This window comes from Aedes albopictus, chromosome 3 (assembly GCF_035046485.1).
Source record: "Aedes albopictus strain Foshan chromosome 3, AalbF5, whole genome shotgun sequence".
NCBI classification, from domain to species: Eukaryota; Metazoa; Arthropoda; class Insecta; order Diptera; family Culicidae; genus Aedes; species Aedes albopictus.
Genome location: NC_085138.1, coordinates 63,802,967 through 63,826,197, shown reverse-complemented (window position 1 = coordinate 63,826,197; position 23,231 = coordinate 63,802,967). Strand labels below are relative to the sequence as shown.

General features: G+C 41.7%; 3 protein-coding genes across 8 annotated transcripts in view; 1 reads left to right on the top strand and 2 right to left on the bottom strand.

The window, feature by feature from the left end:
• Positions 1-23,231, bottom strand: part of LOC109622416 (A disintegrin and metalloproteinase with thrombospondin motifs 9) — a 692,060-nt gene that overhangs the window by 345,091 nt on the left and 323,738 nt on the right. The gene's annotated exons all lie outside the window — the stretch shown is intronic.
• On the bottom strand, positions 4,395-11,231 carry LOC109413685 (vitellogenin-A1). The gene is made up of 3 exons (XM_019687400.3): positions 10,815-11,231; positions 5,744-10,753; positions 4,395-5,684 (listed from the first exon to the last, which is right to left on the bottom strand). Exons 1-3 carry the CDS (start codon positions 10,843-10,845, stop codon positions 4,462-4,464), a joined length of 6,264 nt encoding a protein of 2,087 aa, XP_019542945.3. The 5' UTR covers positions 10,846-11,231; the 3' UTR covers positions 4,395-4,461.
• LOC109413687 (E3 ubiquitin-protein ligase TRIM37-like) lies at positions 11,413-22,169 on the top strand. The gene is made up of 4 exons (XM_019687408.4): positions 11,413-12,575; positions 21,088-21,336; positions 21,406-21,612; positions 21,679-22,169. The coding sequence occupies exons 1-4, from the start codon at positions 11,674-11,676 to the stop codon at positions 22,073-22,075; spliced, it is 1,755 nt and encodes a 584-aa protein (XP_019542953.3). The 5' UTR covers positions 11,413-11,673; the 3' UTR covers positions 22,076-22,169.

Here is a 23,231-nt window from a genome sequence, read left to right as displayed (position 1 = left end):
AGGACGTGGCCGGCGCCGTTTTTGATAAAAAATGTATGAGCTGCTTAAATTGCACTTCGAGAATAAGTGCAGTGTCCCAGCCCTCATTTATTTGTATCTCAGTGCAATTGGTATCAGCTCAGATCAATCACGGAGGAGCAACCATTGACATGTATAGTCAGATTTGATCGTTGATCGTTTGATCAAATTTGTGAGTTTTGGTTTTTGATTTTTCTATTTTTTTATTTTTAAACATCAATGTATTCTAAATTTATTTAATGGAAAATTTTATTTTCCGTGTAATTTTTAAGAAAATCATTTTAGAGTGTATTCAAGTCTTTTAAACTCTAACTATAATAGAATGATTGAGGAAAAATGTAAAACCTGGTAATTGTTGCGATTATATACAAAAAGAAACAATGACATCTGAAATTTGATTATAAAAATGTCACTAAAAACCATTTTGAGCTTGTACCGACTTTTCAAACCCTCTAAGCAGAATACCCTCTTCGAATGAGTGTAATCAGTTTCGTACAATACAGTTTCCACTCTGGATAACTGACACTGAAGAAGATTACAAGTGGTAGTCGAAATACGCGTATCTGTCAAAGAATAAGCAATTCGGGCGGAATTAAAAGGTACAAAACTGATTACACTCATTTGAAAACCATTTTTAGGTTCAGAGAATAGTCTTAAATATCTGCTAATTAAGAAATCTGCAAGAAAAGTTAAGGCAAGAAAAATACAAAAAAATGCTTAACCCTCCTAGGATGTTAGCAATTTTGCACCAAGACGGCGTAGTGTGCGTTCAACGTGCCTGTTTGCGTCATATTGACCCGAACTTCTGCTAGGGTTAAAGAAGAATTTCTCATGAAGCATTCTAGAGGAATTTCGTGATGAAATATGCGCGGATCCCAAGGAATGAATGAATGGATTTCTTGAGGAATGTTAAAAAAACATGTAATAGTCACCATGCATGAATTAGAAAAAAATACAAGAATGTTCGGTTTTCAGAGAAATTGTTAGAGAAATCTCACAACGAGTTGTTTGACGCATCTCTGTACGAGTTTTTAGAGGTTTTGGCTAACTTACTGGTGAAATAGGTCTACTGGATATTTTAAGGATTTTATTTTAGAACTTATTGGGAGCATGCCTGATTTTATTTTCTTAAAAAGGTCGAGAATTTTGAAGGAATGCTCGGAGAAAATAATTAGAAGCACATCAAGAAAGATGTTTAGATTCTCGAGAGAATTAAAATGTACTGCAACAAATTGCAAAATGATATTTTTTGTTGTATAAATAACTGCTAACGCTCTAATACCCATTTTTTATTTTGATCTTAATCTAATTTTTTGTTGTTCACAATCAATTTAAACATGTTTCAGAAGATGATTATTTCTAATTCTTATTTTTTTTTAATTTTGGTTTTTGATATTTCTAATTTAAGCTTAATTGGTATACCGATTTTTTAAAAGAAAAAAAAAATTGGAGATTTTATGGTTATTGTTAAATATTTTTATTTTTATTTATTTTCCTGGAAAATTTTATTTTTCTTGTACCTAACTTTTAAGAAAATCATATTAGTGTGATTCAACTCCCTTAAGAGGTAATATAAGTTGCGATCGAGAAGAAAAAAAGATTTTTTTATTCTTTTATCTCGAAGTATAGGAAATTATGTGTCAATATTTCATAGAGATCCAAGCAGTAGAAGCAAAAATACAGAGTGTTGTGCCTCGCACCCTTATAGGCGCGTAGTGTATATTTGAAATTTTAAACGCGATTATCTCAGAATCATGCTTTTCCAAAAACGTCGATGCGGTGACTACGATTGCGGAGACAGTTTTCAACCAATAGCAACTAAATTTGGAGTTCGCTGTTAATGTGTCGTGTCTTTGAGCGATCAATATTTTTCGTTATAAATTTCGTATTAGTGTTATGATTTTTTTTATTATTTTTTTTAGCTGAAAAAAGTGACTTAAAAAAAAATCGTTCCCGTTTGCAGAATAAAACCTTTTTGTTATTCCGATCGTTCAAGGACGCCACAAGGTCCTCTGGTAACGGTTTTTTTTGGGTTTGCTCTTTCAGTTGCGCGGTTGGACGAAGAGAATCAGAAATGTCCTAAGGCATTCTTCTACATTTTTGCCCATTTTTGCCTAGTATTTCTATATAATATTTCTGCATATCTATTTGCGTTTTAAATGGAAGTCACAAAGAAAATTGTGAAGTGTTTCATTAAATTTTTAAAATGTATTGAAGAAACTTCGAAATAATATAAATATCTCATTTCATTCAAAAGTTGAAAAATTTTTGAGATAAAATCCTGAAAAATAAAATCTTTGAGGAATAGTTTGTATTTCAAAGCGAATTGATACATGATCTTTGAAGAATTTTGGTAAAGTTTTATGATGGAATCTTGAATAAATTTATTGAAGATCCTGGGAAAAATACGTCAGAATTTGGTGAAAGGGTTTCAAACTAGATGCATATCGAGGAATATCAGGTGAATTGTGTAAAAGCATTGAAAAAAAAATGTCCTCATTATGTTAATGGTATCCTGTAGCAATTTTTCGTTGAATTCCTATGAGGATCTAAAAAAAAAAACAAAAAATATTTCAAAATCCCTGCAGAGATCTTGCAGACATTTCAAGTGCCATTACCGGAGACATTATTTATAATTACATTTAAAAAAATCTTAAAGAATTATAGCACTAAAATCGAGAGAAATATCTAGTATGTTTAGTTTTTGAAAATTAGTGGAACATTTCTGAAAAGAATCCCAGAGATATATTCGATGGGACTCCTGAAGAAATGCCAATATTAAACGCTCTTTGCAACACTTTAGAAACAATTTGAGTAAAATTTCTTAGATTTCTTGTGAAATATATTGAAACCATTCAAAGAGGAATATCTAGAGTTAGACACCATTTGAGCAGGGGGACCTATTTTGGGTACTTTGCGCTATAGGTAACTAAGTCAATTTTGTACCAATTGATTTGTTTTTTTTTTGCAAGCAGTGAGATACGTTCAGTATCTAGCCATGTACAAAATATCACATAAATCGCTGCAAAATTGATTGAGTTAGAGCACAAGCACCCAAAATAGGCTCTCCTGCCCAAATGCCCCAACACCATATTCTGAAGAAACTTTGAAAGAAAATTCAGGTGGTATAGACTGCCTCATACTGAGAGACGGCTTGCGGTAATGACAAGCATGAAAATGTTTTCAAATTTACCATGGCAAAACGTGATCATAGACTAACAAACGCTCTTGTGTGCGTTTTTTGTCCTGCCATGTCAATCGGTTCGATAGCCAAGTGGTAGCGTGCGAGTCTGGCGATCTCAAGGTTCTTGGTTCGAATCCGGTTGCTAACAGAAACTTTTTTAAATTGTTAATCGGGTCCATGGTAAAATTGAAAACATTTATCTGTTGAATTGAAACGAAACTCAGTCTGCACAAATTTAGTGGCGTTGTGTATTTAAATTGACCCTCAGAATAGTAATTTCAACCGCAAGCCATCTTTCAGTGCAGAGAGTATGGACGCAAGCAGTGTCTTGGTGTACGGGCCTGATAAATGATTCTTGTTTCAAACTTTACTTCGACTGCTTCTGCTTCTTATACATTCAAATAATGCATAAGAAACATTCATTTAATTATTGCCTTTCCCTACCTCAGTACCACGCAAAACTAGTAGATTTTATGACAGTGATGAATGAAGAACTAGCATATTGTTAAATTTAAAGATAATAAAGAAAAAAATTGATGGAAACTTTCTTAAGAATTGAACCCAATGCACTTCTTATAAAAACTTCCACAATTTTGACTAATGTTATTTCACAATCTTCTGCGTTCTACTCCGCACATGCTACTCTTATGTAGACCATTACTCCGGATTGCCATTCTACCCAACTAACATTGTTGCTGGAAAAGAGCAAAAAAAAAAGCTGTCTTTCGAATTCGTTTGCTTCATAAGCCCTTATGCAGCTACTTTTGTTAGTAGGGAACTGATCTCCCTAACACGCCACTGCCAGCTGATGAGGTGGTAAATCAATTGACAAGCTTGACCCTATCCATCATTAGGAACATTGTTCCACAGTATTGGCGGCGGCACTACTGACTTTCGTTCTTTCCTGAGCGCCGTTCGTTGCGTCGTCGTGTCTCGATCGCAACCATCTCACCACAGGAAGCATTGAGCCTAATTAAGACATTCTCATTAGAATAAATTCTCCATTCAGAGCGCAACAAACGGGCGAGAGTGAGTGATTTATCTGTTTACTCATCGGAAATAATGAGCAACGCGGTGCGGTGGTATGATTGGTTACCAACCAACGCGGCGTGGCCGCTGTAACCGATCAGGGAAATTTTTGAACCCAACAGCAGGGTCAAAGAACAGAGAGACTTTAATTAATTGCACGAAAATTTGCTTTATTCACTTGATAATTGCGTTAGTTTTCCATTGAAAGCGAGGGGGTCCGTAGTCCATGATTACTGGCTGTGCACGCAAGTCTTCGGGATGTTGAACTTGACGGTCTTGGACACCGAGTGGGACTTCATGTCCGGGGCGTGGCCCTTCTGGATCTGGCTCTTGTACACCTTGGCCGCTGGGTCGTCGGCGGTGCGGCAGTGAACGTCAAAGTACTTCGGAGTCTTGTCGGTGGCAGCGCAGTGGGATGGGCAGGCCGGCAGTGGACGCATCGAGAAACAGATTTGGCTACCCTGCTCGAAGAACTGGTACTGGTGCTTGACTTCGCACTTCTTGGTGGAGTACTCCTGCTGGTGCGGGCGGTATTCCTTGCTCTCCTCGGAGCTAGACGAGCTGCTGCTGGAATGGCTGTGAGAACGAGATTCCGACGAAGAAGATGACGAAGACGACGAATCAGACGACGAGGATGACGACGAAGACGAGGAAGAGCTGTCCGACTCTTCAATGTTGTGGTTGTAGTAACGGTAACGCTTGCGGTAGAAGTCCTGCTCGTAGATCACGTTTCCGTAGTAGACCTCACGCTTGACACAATTTTCCTTGGCCTGCTGATGGTAAGCATAGTTGAAGGCCTTGGCTGGTCCGGTGCAGTTCAGTCCGGTGAGAGCGTACGAAGCAGCGAAGTACTCTGGCTTACGGAAGTAGCACTGATCAGGGGTGACGAAATCGTCGTAGTATTCTCCGTTGTTGGTTCCACACAGACCGACAAAGTTGTTGTAATACGACTGGTCAGCGAAGAAGCGAGCGCGGTATCCATCGTGCACAATCTTCAGACCATCGTTACGGATGTTGATTTCCAGTTCATTTCCGGGCAGAGCGTAGCAACGGAACAGTGGCTGTTCGCCTCCGTTGTCGTTGGTGTACAACTCGACAGCGTATTTGTCGTGAACTTGTTGCGGCTTTCCGTTGATGTAAACCTTTGGCAGATCAGCACCATTAGGAATGATGTCAATGTTGTAGTCGTTTTGCTTGTACTGTCCAAGGATGACCTTGAAGTACATTTCGTGGTTCGATCCGGAACGTCCCAAAACGGTGATTTGCTGATCCTCATCGAATCCGTTCTTGAAGCGGTACTCGTAGTCAGAGTTCTGGAAGTGCGACTGGTAAGGGTAGTACTCGTAGTCTGGCTTCACGGTGTGCAACAGGACGTGCCAGCAATCTCCCATGTTGTAATCGTAGGTCTTTCCATCGAAAGTAGCAACATACTTGCTGGAGACGGAGCAGGATGCTGTGGAATAGAAAAGCTCGAATACAAGAACTCTTTAAATAAATTGGTAAACTACTTACGGTGGTACTGTCCGCGGTAGGCGTAGGTGGCGAAACGATCGAAGAACGATAGATCGGAGTGCACGGTGGCAAAGTATCTGTAGTAGTAGTTGTAGATCGGATAGTTTTCAACCTTGAAGGCAAACTCGGGTCCGTAGAAGGAAGCGTTGAAGTAATCAGCGTACGGGGCCAACTCGAAGTTGAACTGAGCTTGGTTGTCCTTGCCCTTGTAGAAGTAGTTAGACTGGTAGTACGGGTAGGCGAACTGTTGGAAGTAGTTGTAGAACTTGTAGGTCAAGTTCTTGGAGTAAGAATCGAAGTCCTTGAAGTCGAATTTGAAGAAGTATTGATCGAAATAGCTGGCCTGTCGGGTGGCGTTCTGGCATTCCTTCAGTTGGTAGAAACCACGGTCCATCTGTTCCTTACAGGCTGAGCCTACGTTCGAGGTGCGCAGATAGTGACGGTATTTGTCCGTCTGGTGCAGTTTACCCTTCATGGAGAACTGGGTTCCTCCCTGGCACTTCTCACCATAAGACAGTTCCCACTTGAGGTCGGCATCTTCGTTTTGGTTCAAGGCGTTCAAGAAGTTGAGCTTAGGTACATTCGGGAACTCGTTGGTAGCCGAGAAGCACATCTGGAACTGTTTGCCATGGTATGGCATACCGAAGAAGTAGTTCGACTGGTAGTATGGGCTTCCAGAGAAGAAGAACAGGAAGCGGGACTTCTCATCGACTGGACTGTCAGCGTAAGCAGTGGTGAAGACATATTCAGCCTTCTGTTTCTTTCCTTCAAAAGTGAATCCAAAGTCGAACACTCCAACATCACTGTTGCGGATACCAGCAGCAGCGTTCTTGATGAATTGCTCCTGACGACGGTGGCTGGCAGCAGAGAACACGAAGGGTTGAGCGTAGTTGGCTTCGTTGTAGTATCCAGAGTAGCCATGACGTCCCTTCGGGTGCTTGACATCGGAATCCTGGAAGTCCTGGTCGAAGTCTCCTTCCTTGTAATGAGCCGAGAACTTGATCTTCTCCACATCGGTACGCTGGGCATCGTAGTACATGTTGAACTGATGGTATTCATAAGGCTGAGCAGCGAATGGATAGAAGAATGCAGAGTAGAAGTCGTACTGCTTGAAGTACTCGTAGAACTGTTCAAAGTTGAAGAAGTCCTGATCGTACTTGGCGTGACAGCGCAGGGCGAATCCAGTCATATCCTGTCCGAAAGTGTAATCGAAGGTCTTGGTAGACTGATTATCGTCATGAACAATTCTGACGGAAGGACTTTCAGCAATTGGACGCATTTCAGTGATGTCCTTGTAACCAGTGTATGGCCAAGAGCTCAAGTGGAAGAACAGCTGATCCTTCTTCGGTTCCAAAGGTGCGAATTCAAAATCGTATTCATCAGTTTCAAAGTTCAACGACAGATCAATAGAGAATGGCAGGTTAAGATAGATTTTCTTCTGGTAGCCTGCGACATAGCGTTGGTGATCGAATGGAGTAACGAATCCAATCTTGGCATCCTGCATGCGATGGTACAGCAGATTAACATCAACGGATCCATTCAGCATCTTTGGCCAGTAGATGAAATCGTCGTTCTCATTTTCTGGATGTCCGGCTGGCTTCTGGTGGACGCTTGGGTAGGTCTTGACCTTGGATTCAGTTTCGAACTTGAATACAGTTGGAGTCTTCAGAGTATACACGAATGGGAAACCGGTGGCCAATGGGAAGGCAAGGGTAGCTTCGTCTTGTTGGTAGAACTTAGTGTAGTTGAAGTTCAAACCATCCTCCAAATCCTCGAAGAATTTCTTGATGTAACGGGGGGCGTTTTCTATGGTCTGGTTGTTGAAGGCGTAGAAGTAGTATCCGTTGAATAATTTCGTCATGAATTGTCCCTCCAGTTCCTCAGCTTCACGTGGGTCAATGTTCAACAGCTTGGCGATGCGAGTGGTGGAGTACTTCTGTGGTTCTTTGTCGTTGTACTCGGCCTTGGCGAACTTCTGGTAGTAATCGCTCTGTGGACCGTGAGACTTGTAGTACTTATCGAAGTATTCGCTCTTCTTGTTGGGGAACTGTTTGTAGTACTTGTAATAATAGTCAGACGATTTGTAGTCATCCTTGAAGTAGCTGCTATCGTATTGCTTATCAATCAGATCGAAGAACGATTCCATGCTCGAGAAGAGGTAATAGAACGAGGAGTACTTCTTGAAACCGCCGTAGTTGTTGCGCAGCTGGAAGAACATACCGTTGGGCATGAAGTGGTCATCAGCAGCGATTTGTCCGTAGTACATGCGATAAGACTGTTCCAGATTCTCGAAGGCGTAATCGCGGATGTAAGACGACGAATACTGGAAGCTGAAGTCTTCTGGGTTCAGGAACTTAATGGCAGCCTTGGCGTTCTCGGCAAAACCGTTGTAGTAATCGTAATCGTAGGATTCAGAAGCAGATTCCAGAGCAGACTTGACAGCAGCGCGCACATAGCGGCTAGGGTCGTAGTAGGTGTACTCGGCCATGCGTTGGAGCATATCAGCTGGGGGATAGGCACGCATAAGCAAGTGCACGGCAGCGCATCGGATTTGATGAATATCTCCAATGTTCTGGTAGACCTTGTACAAGACGGAACGGGCCAGGTGTGGGTAGTTCTCAACCAGTTTATCGAAAGCGACAATCATAGCCAGACGCTGATAATCACTGACATGGTGCATGCCCTCGAGGTATGGCTCGAACACATTCAGGATTTCCGGATGTCCAAGGTTTCCAAGACAGCGGATGTAGACTTGAGCCCGGACACTATCTCTGTTGTTGACGGCTTCACGAAGTTGGTGAGAGAACCATGGCACGATCTTGTGGGCCACAATTTTGTAGTCGGCATCGGCAAAACGTCCAAAGCTGTAGACTGGGTAGTAGTTGTAAGCCGAGCGGTTGTTAACGTGAGCCTGGTTGACGAAGTAGCTGTAGGCGAAGAGAGCAGTAGTGTTCAAACCTTCCTGATGTTGGACAGTGTCGGAGGTAGCCAGCAGGAAAAATTCATGCAGCAACGATTCAGTTGGGTAGCGGATCGATCCAACCAGCGTAGAGAAAACGCCAGCTGCTTCGTAGCCACGCAGTTTCTTCTCTTCGATGAATTCCTTGATAACCTTGAAGGCAGGTGGAGTACCAGCTTCAGCCAATGCATCACGAACGAAGTACCAAGCATCAAGACGCTTGGCAAACTTCTCGCTGTGGTTATTTCCTTCCTTGCGTTCTTGCAGCGAAACGAAGTACTTCTGGGCAATATCATAGATGTCCTGGTAGCTCATGGTACGGAAAATGCGGCTGACAATGTTGAATTTGCTCAGAGTGTTGGACTTGGGCAGAGTGGATGGATTCTGTAGTTCATCGACGGCTTCCTGGACCAGTTTGTAGATGGAACGCTGACCATCAACATTGCGAGCGTATTGAACGTTGTATCCCTTGTAGCCGGTGAAGAATGGCAGGAAGGGAGCCTGAGGAGCATCCTTGAAGCTTTCGGGGGCGGGTTGGTAGTAGAACTCCTCGCTGCTCAAAGAGTACGATTCAGATGAGGAAGACGAGCTGTAGGATTGAGACGAGGACGAGGATGAGGACGAAGATGAGGACGAGGATGACGAGGAAGAGTCAGAAGAGGATGAGTTGTTGCGTTCGTTGGACTCTTGGCTACTAGATGAGCTGGAGCTGGAAGAGGAATCATCAGAGCTGCTGGAGTCAGATGAGGTATCGTTCTTGCGGCTCAGGCGGTACTGGTCCATCTTGTAGGCTTCGTAATATTTCTTTTCCTTGGAGGCGTTCAGGTCACGACGGTTGCGGTTGCCACGCTTTTCAACTTCGTCCAGTTGAGCTTTGTACTGGTAGACTGGGCTGACCTTAGGATTCTCCCGCGATTCGGAGCTGGAAGATTCCGATGAGCTGGATGAGCTAGACGAGCTTGATTCCGAGGATGATGAAGACGATGAAGAGGAGGAAGTTTCGTTTCCTGGGCGAACATAGTTCTTCTTGTCGCTAGGCATGTTGTAGCTGTAGACCAAGTCGACGAAAACCTTCTGATCTTCAGCAGGGCCCACTGGGGTCTGTTTGTATTCTTCAACACGGTTCAGGGTGCAGTTGACGGAAGCGTACACGAAGGCCTTGTTCTTGTTAACCAGAGATGGGGCAACGGCGATTTTGTTCACAGTGCTGGACGACTGAATGGTATAGTTGTACCATGTTCCGGTAAGGTACATGTTGGTGACAGCAGACTTGGAAGCAACGTTACCCATCTTGTTGGTGTTGGGGCGGAAGTCGCTGTATCCGCTGAAGCCAAAGTGGTAACCCATGCGTTGCTTACAATGATCAAAGTCCTGGGTCTTGACGACCTGGAAGAAGTATTGGCCTTCCTCACGGAGCTGAGGCAGAGGTACCCAATGCTTGTTGGCTTGGACCAGGTATGGTGGGATAACGCTGACGTCATACAGGGTCTTGCACTTGCCAGTTACAACTGGTTCCATGACTTCGTACATACCAGTGAAAGAATTGTTTCCGGGGACTTGGTTGTACTTAGATTTGTACATGTGAGCTCCCTGGGTATCCAGCTGGAATTGACTGAGCCAAGCCTTCAGGATGTTGACCTCGTGGTTGGGCACAGACTTTTCAACGTAGAAACCCTTGATGACTCCATTGAAGTAACGGATGGCAAACGGTTTCGAGCTCATTGGCATTGGACGCCACTTGAAGTTGCGGTATTGAGGATCGGTGTTGTAGCCTTGAGGCAGGTGTTCGTTGAAGACGGCGTATTCTGGCTGCTTGACGTAGCCAAAGACATACTCCGAGCTCTTCGGACGGAATACCAGGTAGGCACGGGTGTAGGTGCCAGTCCATTGGTCTTCCAGATCCGGCAGAGCGGTCATAGTCTTCGAGGTTACGTTGTAGACATACTGGCGGTTGGGCTCCCAAGCACCATATTCAAATCCGTTTTTGATATCCGGACGTCCGTAGGGGAACTTGTACTGGTATGAGTACTGGTAGGCAGTACTGATCCCCACTGAAGAAACGAAAAAAATGAGTAACTTTGCTTGTTTTTTAATCGCTTAAAAAAAACTTACCCAGGGCGAGGAACAACAGCTTAACTAACATGATTCCCTGAATCGCAGGACTCTATGCTGTGGTAATCGACGAATGGAAAGGAAAAGTTGAACTGTGCTGCTTGAGTTCCAGCCGTTCCTTTTTATAAGGATCATTCCGCTTAGGTGGACGCTTTGTCCTAGTCCATGGTTATCAACTGCGATTCATTCATGATTGCTTATCGATCGACCAGTCAATGACCACTAGCGAATCGAGATAAGAAATAGTGCTTTTCTCGATCATTCAATCAGATAACGCATAGAAATGGTAACAAGGCTACGCTACACCTAGCCACGGTCATCTGAATCAGCGGAGAATACAATGATCAACCATCCGATCAATTTAATCCAACCCACAACAGACTCACACAGCCGCGGTTATTTTTGGGATGGGCTGAGATGCTTTCCTCGGAGAAGATCAGCTCGGTGTGGTTTTCCTCTGAATGAGCATACGTCACCAATACAGTTCACCGGCTCTAGAACGCACTTGCGCCGTTGAACGGTGTCCAAAAATAGAACCCCACCCGTACCGAGGTGGCGAGAAATTGTTTGGCGCATTTGGCGTTTTCGGCGCGGTTAGTTTTCTCGAGGATTGATCGCAAAGAAGTTCGACTTTTTGTTTTTTGCTGGGAGTGTACAAACAAATAGTGGAAAAAGAAGGTCCCCCTCGTTGAGATAGGTTATTCGTGATAGTGCATCGACGCGAGATAACGTATCAAGGTCAGAGAACTTCGAGCGCATCGGGTAACGGATGTAGCGTGGCGTAGTAGACACAGCGTCGATCGGATCGAGATAAGCAAGTGGAATTGAGAGCACAACCAACGGAAGCTGATTTGGCAAAATGGCCGGTGAGGCATCACAACTACAACAACAACAGCAGCAGCAGCAACAGCTACTGCAGGAGCTAACCGATAGTTTAGAGTGTCAGATCTGTTTGAAGACGACGGACGATCCGCATCTCTGTCCGAAGTGTTCCAAGTTTTTCTGCTACGGGTGTATTCGGGATTGGTTGCTAAAGTCCGGCAAGGAAGCGTGTCCCAACTGCTTGGGCACGGTTAGCTTGGCGGAGTTTGTGAAGTTCCGCTGGGGGAATAGTATCGAATCGTTGCGGAATTTGGTGACGAAGCCCTTGGGGCATGCGAACGCCCATAAAGTTAACCTGAAGGATGAGCTGCACATCGCACAGGGCGCATTTTCAGCTGCTTCCGAAAGGATCAACCGAACCCTGGATGGAAGACGAGATGCGCTGAAGAAGTCGAAAGATGGAGTCATAAAATCGATCAACATTTTGGTGCAGCAGGAATTCAGGGATGTAAATCAGCAATACAATGGCAAGCTGGCAGAAGTGGACGCATGGAGCGACATTCTGGCCAAGGAGTTGAACAAGCTGGAGATTTCGTTGTATGCCTTACAGGATAGCATTTCCAAGGATCCGGCTCTGGAACCGGAACAGCAGCAACTGCAGACGCAGTGCCATGTTCTGAAGAAAAAGCTGGACCTTCTAGCTCCGAACGTTCCGGAGCATAAGTTCTACTGCAAGTTGTTGCCAGCGCCGGTCGTGTGGCGATTCACGGTGAGAAATTTCCACCAAGCACGCATGGGCAATCAGGTGCAGTACTCGGATCTGGTGCGGGATGATTTGGGCAACACATGGCGGTTGGAGATTCACCCGAACGGGTTCGACGATGCCAGGAACAAGAGCGTCAGCGTGTTTATGCAGCTGTACGAAGGGGTGGAAGGAAGGTAGGTAGCTGCTGCCGGTGCAGTTGTTTATTTTTGTGTGTTCGGGGAATTTGGTCGGAAAGTGATTCACAAACGTGAATAACGTTTAGTTTGGTTTATAATAAAATTAAGGGTTGCACACTGGTCGTTTGAGGTAGCAACAAAAGAGATACGATAATAAACTTCACATCAATAGCAAAATTGTATTCTTTGGCCTCCCTGAATTATTCATTTAGTATTGAATGGAACGAATCAATTCTAGAAATACAACATTCTATAAGCATGGGTGAAGTAGTGTTTCAAAGGATCTTTCAACTTATTTGAATCTTACTTGACAAATATTTGGAGTCGGTCTGCAGCGGCTTTCCATGAATATTAAAATTCGAATCTCAAATTCATCAGACAAATTTAAAAAAAAAATAATAAATTCAACGCGTTCACAATACAGCCAAACTAGAAAGCTGTATGCTGAAACGTGCCAATTCAATTTTACGGATAAATATTTTCTGACAAATAGAAGGCAAACTAACACGTGAAGTATAATATTTATCTACATCAACACTGTTGTCAACTGTCAAACGATAATGCTACACTTAGAAATAACAATAGGTTCAACCAACAAGCAAATATAGAAGGCAGGACACTGTACATACTTATGTCGAATTCGTTTTTGAACCTGGGTTGGAACTGGATCGGCGGAAAATGTGTAAATAAACAACGTCAAACAAACTTTAGTACAAGCGAAACCGAAGTCGGGTTGGGGTTGAAACTGTGATCTGATCCAGTTCCAACCCAGGTTGGAACTGAATCAAAAACGAAAACGACATTACTACATACTTCTTCTTGTCGCGTAAATCTCTGAAGTACCTGGAAATAAATAAAAGAATGTCTTATTAATATGTTGTATTATATTTTGTAGTTGTGGATACTATTTTAAACAGAAATTTTAACTTCAAGTTGTTTTTTACTCGAAGATTTTATGTTAACAATATTGCTCCACGGAATTTTTAAGTTCGATTAATCAGTTCAGAATAGCGAAATAACTCTAATCAGCATCTAACAAAAACTATTGACTATTGGTCTACAAGCACTCGAAACACAATTTGAACTAGGACAAAAAGGATCTATTAACTTCATAGATCTTCTATGAGATCTTGGTTAATTTAATCAAATAATGATAGTTCATGTTACCGCACACACTCAAGCGTTTGTCTAGGGTCGGTTGCTGGGACGATTCACTGATTGAACAGTTCACAGCAGTTCAACGAATACAACAACGAAGCACTTTATTGAGGTTGGTCAGTTTGTATACACTACACATGTAACACGGAACACTTATCATTTGGTCAGGTATGGCCAATCTATTATGCTATTTTGTTAACCCTAGTAGGATGGTAGGATCAATATGATCCAGACAGGTACACTGAACGTGCACTAAGGCATCGTGGTGCGAAAAACATAACGTCTTAGGAGGGTTAAAGTAATGGTCTCCGGTCAAGAATCAAATTTGCCTTTATTGTCCTAAAAATTATTCAAAAAGGCGAGAAAGCTGGGACTCAGACTTATGAAAATGCCCGTTTTTATGTTTCTTCCCAAACAAATTGGACTACATTAGATGGGAACGCATCTGCTCGACTTTGCGGGCATAGTAGCAACATGATTTGACCTCTTTGGCATCAACAGTTGGTAATTTTGTCAATAAATCGCTTCATTTTTATAGACTGTTCGAAATTTCATTTCACATGCTTTCAAGTGAGCTTCAATGAGGCTTTAGGAGGATCCAGAGACGTTGCAGGGCATTTCAATGCGTTTCAGGGCATTTCAGCAGGTTTCAGAGGGGGTTTCGAAGGCTTCATGGTGCTTCACAGGCTTTCGTGTGAGCTTCAGGGCTTTTCAGGAGGTTTGCAGAAACGGTTCAAAGTATTTCAAAGCGATTCAATTCATTTCAGAGCGTTTCGGAGGGGTTTTAGGGGTTTCCGGGAAGTTTCAGAAGGTTTACCGCGATTTTAGGGGGCTCCACCAGGGATGCCAGATGATTTTTTGAAAAATCTTTATGACTATTTCCAAAAATCTGTATCCCATACAAAATTTGGGAGAAGAATCTGTATCCCATACAAAAATAAAATAGGTCCTCTAGCTCGAAAATCTGTATTTCATATAAAATGAAATCTGTACGGATGCTCAAAAATCTGTATAATACAGATAAATCTGTACGTATGGCATCCCTGGGCTCCACAGACTTTTATGTGCCCTCTACGGAGATTTCAAGGGGGTTTCAGAGGTGTTTCAAGGTTCGGAGAGTTTCAGAGGGGCTCCCTAGAATTTCAGAGAGCATCACAGATTTTAAGGTGAATTTTAAGTTTAAGGACATTTTAGTGTAATGCTCTAGGAGTCAACTAGTTACGTGTGTAGTTTCGATGGTCTAAACTCCAGGAAGTTCCCGGTTACTCTTAGACATGCATTGAGCTAGAAAAAAACATACACATTACGAAACAATCAAAATTACTCGTGACGTAAATTTATTGCACAGGACGTAAACAATTTAGTAACGTAAATTTATAGGTCTTCTGACTTAATAATACGTCATTTTTGTAAAATTGAGTTCAATATGATGTAAACAATTTCTGAATCGTGCATCATTACGTTTCATATGACTAAATGTTCGGTCAAATGTGACAGAAAATAACGTCACTTGGGCGTTAAAATTTACGTCATATGTGTTGCTTGAATATGTGCATCCAGAGTGACGGAAATTTACATGATTTTTTCTAAGTGTAAGTACTAATCAATTCAAATGTTCGATTTTTTTTTCAATCACTTAACCTAATTTACAGCTCTTTTTGTCCACTAGGGCACTGCGTAAGCGATTCCATTTGGTGGCTGTATTTACACTTTATACAGCGCCTAAATTGCTCTATTCCAATTCTACTATATTGAGCTGGTTGCCTTTTGCGCTGCAGTCACTTTTCTACCCTGTCCATGGCAGAATGATGAGCACGAGCATGTTGATGTGTGACTCTTGTTCCTTTTCCAATCCGATTGGGGGTCCATTATGAGTTGCCGTTAGACAATATCCATGTTTTCGGGTCCGTTAGAGCATATGCATAGCATTGGCGTAAAGTTCCAACTAGGACAAAGCCTGCTTCCCAGTTTAATGTTATATAAGCACTTCCACAGTTATTAACAGAGAGCTTCTTCTGCCAATGTTCATTTTGCATGAGTATATCGTGTGGCAGGTATGCAGGTACTCTATGCCCAAGGAAGTCTAGGTAATTTCCTTTACGAAAAGTTCCTGGATGTGGAGCGGACCTGGTGTGGTGGTTAGAACACTTGACTATCACGCCGAGGACCTGGGATCGAATCCCACTCCCGACATACTCACAAAATGTGGGTTCTTCCTTCGGAAGGGAAGTAAAACGTGGGTCCCGAGATGAACTAGCCTAGGGTTAAAAATCTCGTTAATACAGACAAAAAAAAAAAAAAAAGTTCCTGGATCGGCCAGGAATCAAACCCGTCACCTTCAGCATGGTCTTTAGGGGTCCCTTGTCAGATACATATTATAAATCTAGCCTTGCAAAGTAAATAATAGTAAAAAATCTTTTCAATATTTTATGATACTACAGGTCGGACTCGATTATCCGGAGTAGGGTTCTGGCGCTTCCCAAAATAATATCTCGCAAACGGAATGCTGTAAGAAGCTTGAATTTTGACTGATAACTAATCGAAGTTGGCTTGATAAAATGTCAAAATTTCAGCTCTATATAGCTCTTCGTTCCCCAGATATATGTTTGAGAAGCATCAGAATCTCACTCCGGATAATCGAGTCCGACCTGTATTTATATTGGTGGATAGCCAAATTACATTGAAAACAAAAATGAATTGCGAGTTTGAAGTGATTGTAAAGCTGATTTTTTGGGAAAAAAAAATCTTAAAATTGGAGCATAATAATTTCCAACAATTTGATTTCTGTTAGAAACTTATCGTGATCTTGATGGAAGCTTATTAATAGGTTCTTCAAATCACTTGTAAATTACTTTTTTTAACTGGCTCTCGCAGTCTAGGGGATTAAAACAGATGGTTTTGTTCTGCCCGACGTTTCGGCACTTTGTTTTTGGCCTTTTTCAAGGGTGGAACTGTCTACCGTTTTTCGATTTTAGTTCTTGCCTTGCCGTTTTGTGCATTTGGAGCTTCTTGTATGCAGTTTTAAACATTTATACAATTATTGGTAGAAATTGGGGCACTAACTATTTCTAACGACTTGCACTACACTGTTCTTAGAGATGATGTTTAATTGCCATTTTGAAGATGGCGTGCAGCAAAAAAAAAGAAAAAATAATAGCAGTTAAAAAACATCTCTAAGAACAGTGTAGTGCTGGTCGTTAGAAATAGTGCCCCAATTTCTACCAATAATTGTATAAATGTTTAAAACTGCATACAAGAAGCTCCAAATGCAAGAAACGGCAAGGCAAGAACTAAAAACGAAAAACGGTAGACAGTTCCACCCTTGAAAAAGGCCAAATACAAAGTGCCGAAACGTCGGGCAGAACAAAACTATTCGTTTTGATCCCCTAGACTGCGAGAGCCAGTGAAAATTGAGAAATCATCCAGTCAAATAATTACACAATCTTGTAAACTACTTGTACAACAAGATTTAAAAAAAAAACAACTACAAAAAAACCTAGGAGAATCTCTACTGTCCAAGAATGATCTCAAAAATATCTTAAAGATCTCATTTAAATCAGAGAAAGAGACAAAACACAAATTCAACAAATGCTTCTAAAATACCATCTTGAAATTCGTCAAAGAATTGAGTAAATGAGGGCTCATAAAATGTTAAATTGAAAGTCTTAACTGCTGCATGAAGAAGGAACATAATTGCCATGTAAATACGCCACAAATCTTCAACTTTCTTCATCAAATTTCATATCTACATAAGTACCAAGGACGGGCTTGATGGTCTAGTGACAAACATTTCAAATTTGTGTGTATACGGTTTTGGGTTCAATTCCTTATCCGTCTCTCCCCTCTTTTTTGCATTTTTCTATTTACTCTCTCCCTTTTCTCTACTTACACGACACAGTAGGGCTTTTATCCAATTCTCGTCATACTAGGCACCGACCAATAATGATCGAATTTATTCTTGCGTCTCGCCGGGCCACGTTAAAATAAAAAATATTAAATAATTGTCACTCGAATTCTGTTTTCGTCTAGTCCACGTCTATTTTCGGCACAACCTGAATTCAATTCCCAGCACACTTTCTACGTAACATGGTACACGGGATAGTTAAAACTAATTATTTGGCCGTTGTTGTTAATTAGAAAAGTCGATCAAATTCTTCGTAATCAAAATAAAAATATAGTATTCAAAATAGTATTTCAAGTTTTTGAATTGAAATAGATATAGCTAGAACGCTATCACAGTGCAAAGGAGAAATATTTCTCTGTGATTGTTTCAGACAATGCAGAAAACCTACGTACACATTTGTTTGCGAGTTCCCTTTGACGAAGAAAACTTGTTTGTTTACATTTTAGCGACGGGAAAAATAATTTATCCGATTAATTGAGCAGGGTTTTCTACATTCTGCAGCAGTGTAATCCAACCTTGAAGTTCCACAGAGCTTTTGTAGGGTGTGAATTGAAGGTCAGATCAATCAGTGAATCAGGTGAAGTGTAAATTGGATGGTGATGAAGAACGATTTGACAAGCTGATACTTTGGTGCGGTTGCCTTCGTTATACGGAAAACGTGAAACTTTGCGTAATTATTAGATTTTCAGTGCTAAACAGGCTAGTTATCGATAGTCTAAATCCTTATGCTTCCATCTAATGAGTCATTGGCAAGAGTAAGTTGAAATATCTGTAACAATCGGGTATTGTCCATCTGATATGACGTGAATAAGCGCATGTAACAAAGCAAATTTCTTCCCTCTTTTAATATGTAACAGCCATTGCTTGTACAAGAAACGGGTTGAAAAGGCCTATTTAGCTCCGTTTCAACTTCACAGTACAGTCTAGTCATATTAAGCCTTCAGGTTATGATTGCATAGCTGTAAGATGAACTGTGCCACATCATCTTAAGACACGGACACGTTTAATGCTTGCAGTAAGCTATTCGCTTTTTGAAGGAAGCACGACACTAGACAACGACTAGCATGCAACGCCCAGTGGCACAACCGAAAACTTTTCCTGACAGCTGCGGTGAGAATCGAACCCACGCCCCTCAGCACGATGCGACTAAAGGCTTGGTGACACTAAGTGCACGGCCACGAAGCCACACATCACATCTTCATAGTAAACAGCGTGGAATCTATAGCCTTATACCTTTTTTTTGTTTATATTAATGTGTATTTTAACTTAAACGCTAATTCTAAAAGCCTTACACCTGGCATTCACGCACCAACGTGAACCCTCTACCGAACAACTGTTTCCACTCACACACTGAAGTAGCCTGTTATTCCCAAGCAGCTGTCTCGTTCGGTTCTTCTGTGAGTCTAGAAACACTGGTGATACTATGGTCTGTCAATCAAACTAAGGCTCAGTTCAGTTTCTGCATACCATATTAAATGTTTCATGAACCTGTCTGAACACATAAGTATTAGACCTGTTCACTTTTTTTTACCTACCCGTGTCACATCAAATTATCAATCCACATTCAAAAACAAGTCTTCAGTCCAAAAATGAGCTAAATTGGTAAAGGTTTAGAGGTGTATCAAATCGATTTTGTGTTTTTTTCGAGCATTTTCACGAAAATGTACTCCAATATCCAAAAAATTGCACCGAAAAGTTACCAAAAACACCGTTCAAAAACAGTTGGAACAATACTCTGCCGAAGACACTACGGTGTTTAAATTGCTTATTTCAAAGTTATTCAACAATTTTCGTTAAAAAATCGCGAAAAAATACGATATTTTTACGATTTTTCATGTAAAAGTCATGTAAATTTACATTGTTTTAAGTGACTAAATTAATTAGCTATTCCTCCTATGTGTTACGAACATTTCGTCCATACATCATTTTAGTGTAGGAATTCGTTTTCATTGACTAATTATCAAAAGTATGTCACGTTGATACTAAAAATCTCATAGAGTTGCCAGCACAAAATTAAACAAAGTTACCCATGATTAAAACGTCATTACATTTCTTTGTCGCATCTGCATAAGTTTCAATTTGGTGTAGATGGTTGAGCATGAGACTGCCGATTCGAAGATTCAAGGTTCGAGCCCTGGAATAGGATTTTTTGCGTCTCGATCCAGTTGTAAGTTAATGAGACTACGCTCTGCATCTCATTGCAATTTGGCATCATAGCCTTGTTTCGAAACCGTAGAGTGCATAGTAAGAATGAAGTTTCCCTTTATCGTGTAGTTGTGTTGCTTGTAGCTAGATAGATGGAAGTAATCTCCACAGTTGTATGATAAATTTTGCATCAAGAAGCAGTTCCATCATCGTATTGAATTGTTTTAGCTAAATTAATCGGTATCAAACAGATGTCCAATATTTCGACCAGCTGATCTCGTCGACACGATTTCTTGTCAACAAGTAAACTAAATATCTAGCTAGTCCTGGAATGGGCTTAATTGGCAGGTCCCGATCATCATTATTTGGGAGATTGCGTGTAAGTCATGGGCCATGGCTCATGGCAGATTCATCTTCCTAACTGCTACAAAGAAAGAAAAAAAGTTTATTATGTATTTGAGCTTGAACCTGGGACCTTCTGATCCGCAGGCTCGAGCCTTATCATCTGCGCCATTTCGGATACTTGAATCAAACGACATTAGAATACGATGGCATGACGTCTTAATCATGGGTAACTTTGTTTTAATTCGTGCTGGCAACTCTACGCGATTTTTAGTATCAACGTGACATACTTTTGATAATTAGTCATTGAAAACGAATTCCTACACAAAAACAATGTATGGACGAAATGTTCGTTACACAAAGGAGAAATAGCTAATTAATTTAGTCACTTAAAATAATGTAAAATTACATGACTTTTATATGTAAAATAGTACAAATATCGTGATTTCTCAACTAAAATTATTGAATAACTTCGAAATAAGCAATTTAAACACCGTAGTGTCTTCGGCAAAGTTGTAGAGCATTATACTAACTATATTCTAACGGTATTTTTGGCACCCTTTCGGAGCAATTTTCTGGATTTATGAGTAAATTTCTGTGAAAACGGTTAAAAAAACACAAAATCGATTTGATACACCTTTAAATCATTATCAATCTGGCTCAATTTTGGACTGAAGACTTGTTTTTGCATGTGGATTGATAATTTGATGTGTCACGGAGAATCGGAGAAAAAAAGTTTCAAAGTGAACAGGTCTAATAAGTATGTAAGTAAGCCAATATGGTTCTTATATTCAGGCTTCTTAAAGCTTCTGGAACCGAGCTATTCTAGCATTTCTCTTGTTTACTTGTTTAATATTTGTTCAAATGATGCAAAGAATAATCTTCAAAAAATGTTATACTTTCTAACCATACAAATCAAGTCGTAACAAACCCCATCCTCTTTCCCTTATCTTCCCTCAGATACCACTTCACCATCGAACTGCCACATCGCGTCACACCGCATTTCTACGAAGACGAAGACTACTTCCAGCTGCGCAAGGGCTGGGGCCAGAACCATTTCGTGGACCAGAAGCTGCTGCTGGACGAGTTCGTTGAGAACGACTGCTTCGAGATACGATTCTCGGTTCGGTCACCGCACCTGATCGAAAAGTACGACTGTTTGCGGAAGTATGCGGATAAGCTGGAACGTTACAATTCTGCTTTGAGGGAGTACGTGTCTTCAGAGGGTTTATGAGGTGTTCGAGGGATATTGATCTGAATCGATGTTTACCCTTTCAGGGAATGTTCCGTTGATTGCATCAACGAGATTTGCTGCATTCGAAACGTCACCGAGGCCTGCAACAACTATAGTTGCTTGTACTCGGATACTCTCCGAGATGACCTTGGTGGAATGTGGAGACTTCAGGTCTTCCCCGGAGGCAACGGAGATGTCAAAGGCATATTTGCTTGCATATTCCTGGAACTCGTGGAAGGAATTCCCAACATGTAAGTTTACTCTTCCATGCTTGTTTGTACCCAATAGCTAATGACAATCTATATCTTCATACACAGATACGAATTCTCCGTGGACCTCATCAACGAATCCCCCAAAAAATGCATCAAGAAATCCCTCGAGCACAACTTCCAACCGTGGATGCCCTTCGGGTGGAAGAACTTCGTCTCCCGCGAAGAGCTCCTGGACGGCGGTTTCCTCAAAAAGGACGCTCTGATGATCCGTCTGGCCATCCGACCGCCCACCGTCGGGCACAAATTCAACTACCTCCGGCAGTATCACGACAAAACAATCAGGGACCTAACACAGGCCAACACCAAACCACCATCATCCCCATCGTCATCGCTCCTAAGCTCGAAAACGTTCGAAGCTCCGATGAGCTTCATCAGGAAGATGCTTCCCAGAGCTCCCAGCCAAGAGCAAGGATCCTCCACCTCCTCCAGTGAACCCAAATGAGATCACTTCTCCTCACCACCAACCATGGTGTTTCATGATTGACCCCCCAGAAATTGCAAAGAAAACACACTCTCATTGTAGAGCTGTCAAACTGTTTGTTGCTCTTTTCCCTCCGGACGATAAATCACAGCCCAGGCGTGAACTCGTGATTCATAAATCACTACTCCACAGCCGGCCGGCCGGCTTGGCCGGCTTAGTCTTCGCCGTCGTCGTCGGTTAACTGAAGTTGTCGAGCTCTGCTATCATTACCCCCGTCGGGTGTACGGGATGAACCGTGGCAAGGTCGATAAATATCCGTTTTTAATTCTCTTCAATTACCTGCTTTTAACGGTCTAAACAGGGGTATAAATTTGTGAAAATGATGACCAACAACGCCAACGGTTGGACGTCTCGCCGAGAAGCGTGCGAAAATGGCCATTGCGCGGTGGGTTGTGTTATGGTGGATGGACGGTGCTGCGTTGCAGCTCATGAATATGCGAGAGGTGATCGTGGGCGGTCAGAACTATTGCAAGTCGGAGAAGGGGTCGTTTTCTGTGTGATCTAGGAGAGGTAGCCGTCGATGGATGTTAGCAGGATTGATGGTGTCGTTAAATGAGCTTTGAGATGCGATTAGTTTCTTGGGGTCTGAAAGTGGGTAGAGTTGCTTGCAATTGTTGTGCGATGACGTTGATTAAGACAGATGATTCCTACATTACAATGTATATATACAAGTACAAATACCAAGTAAGACTTTATATTTAAGCTAACATCCCTTTACGGGCGCGTGATTTATACTATTGAAACCAAAAACACGATTATCTCGGAATTGATATTTTTTTTTTCAAAAACTTCGATGCAGTGACTACGATTGCGGAAACAGTTCTCAACCGATTTCAACAAAAAAAAAAGTACTCCACATCCCCATCGCGTGCTGCATCAGCCTGATGATGTTGACGTCTACCTTGTACAACTGCAGTACCTTGAGAAGGTACGAGTGCTACTGAGTCGTACGCCTTCTTGTTGTCGATGTCCGCCATGCTCAGGTTCCTCTACTTTTCGGTGGCTTGACCAACAATGACTGCACTACCTCTGATGACCTGATCTTTGCAGCCTTGCGTGCTTTTGCGACACCCTTTTTGTTCTTTAGTCATCACGATCTTGAGTCACAAAATGTACT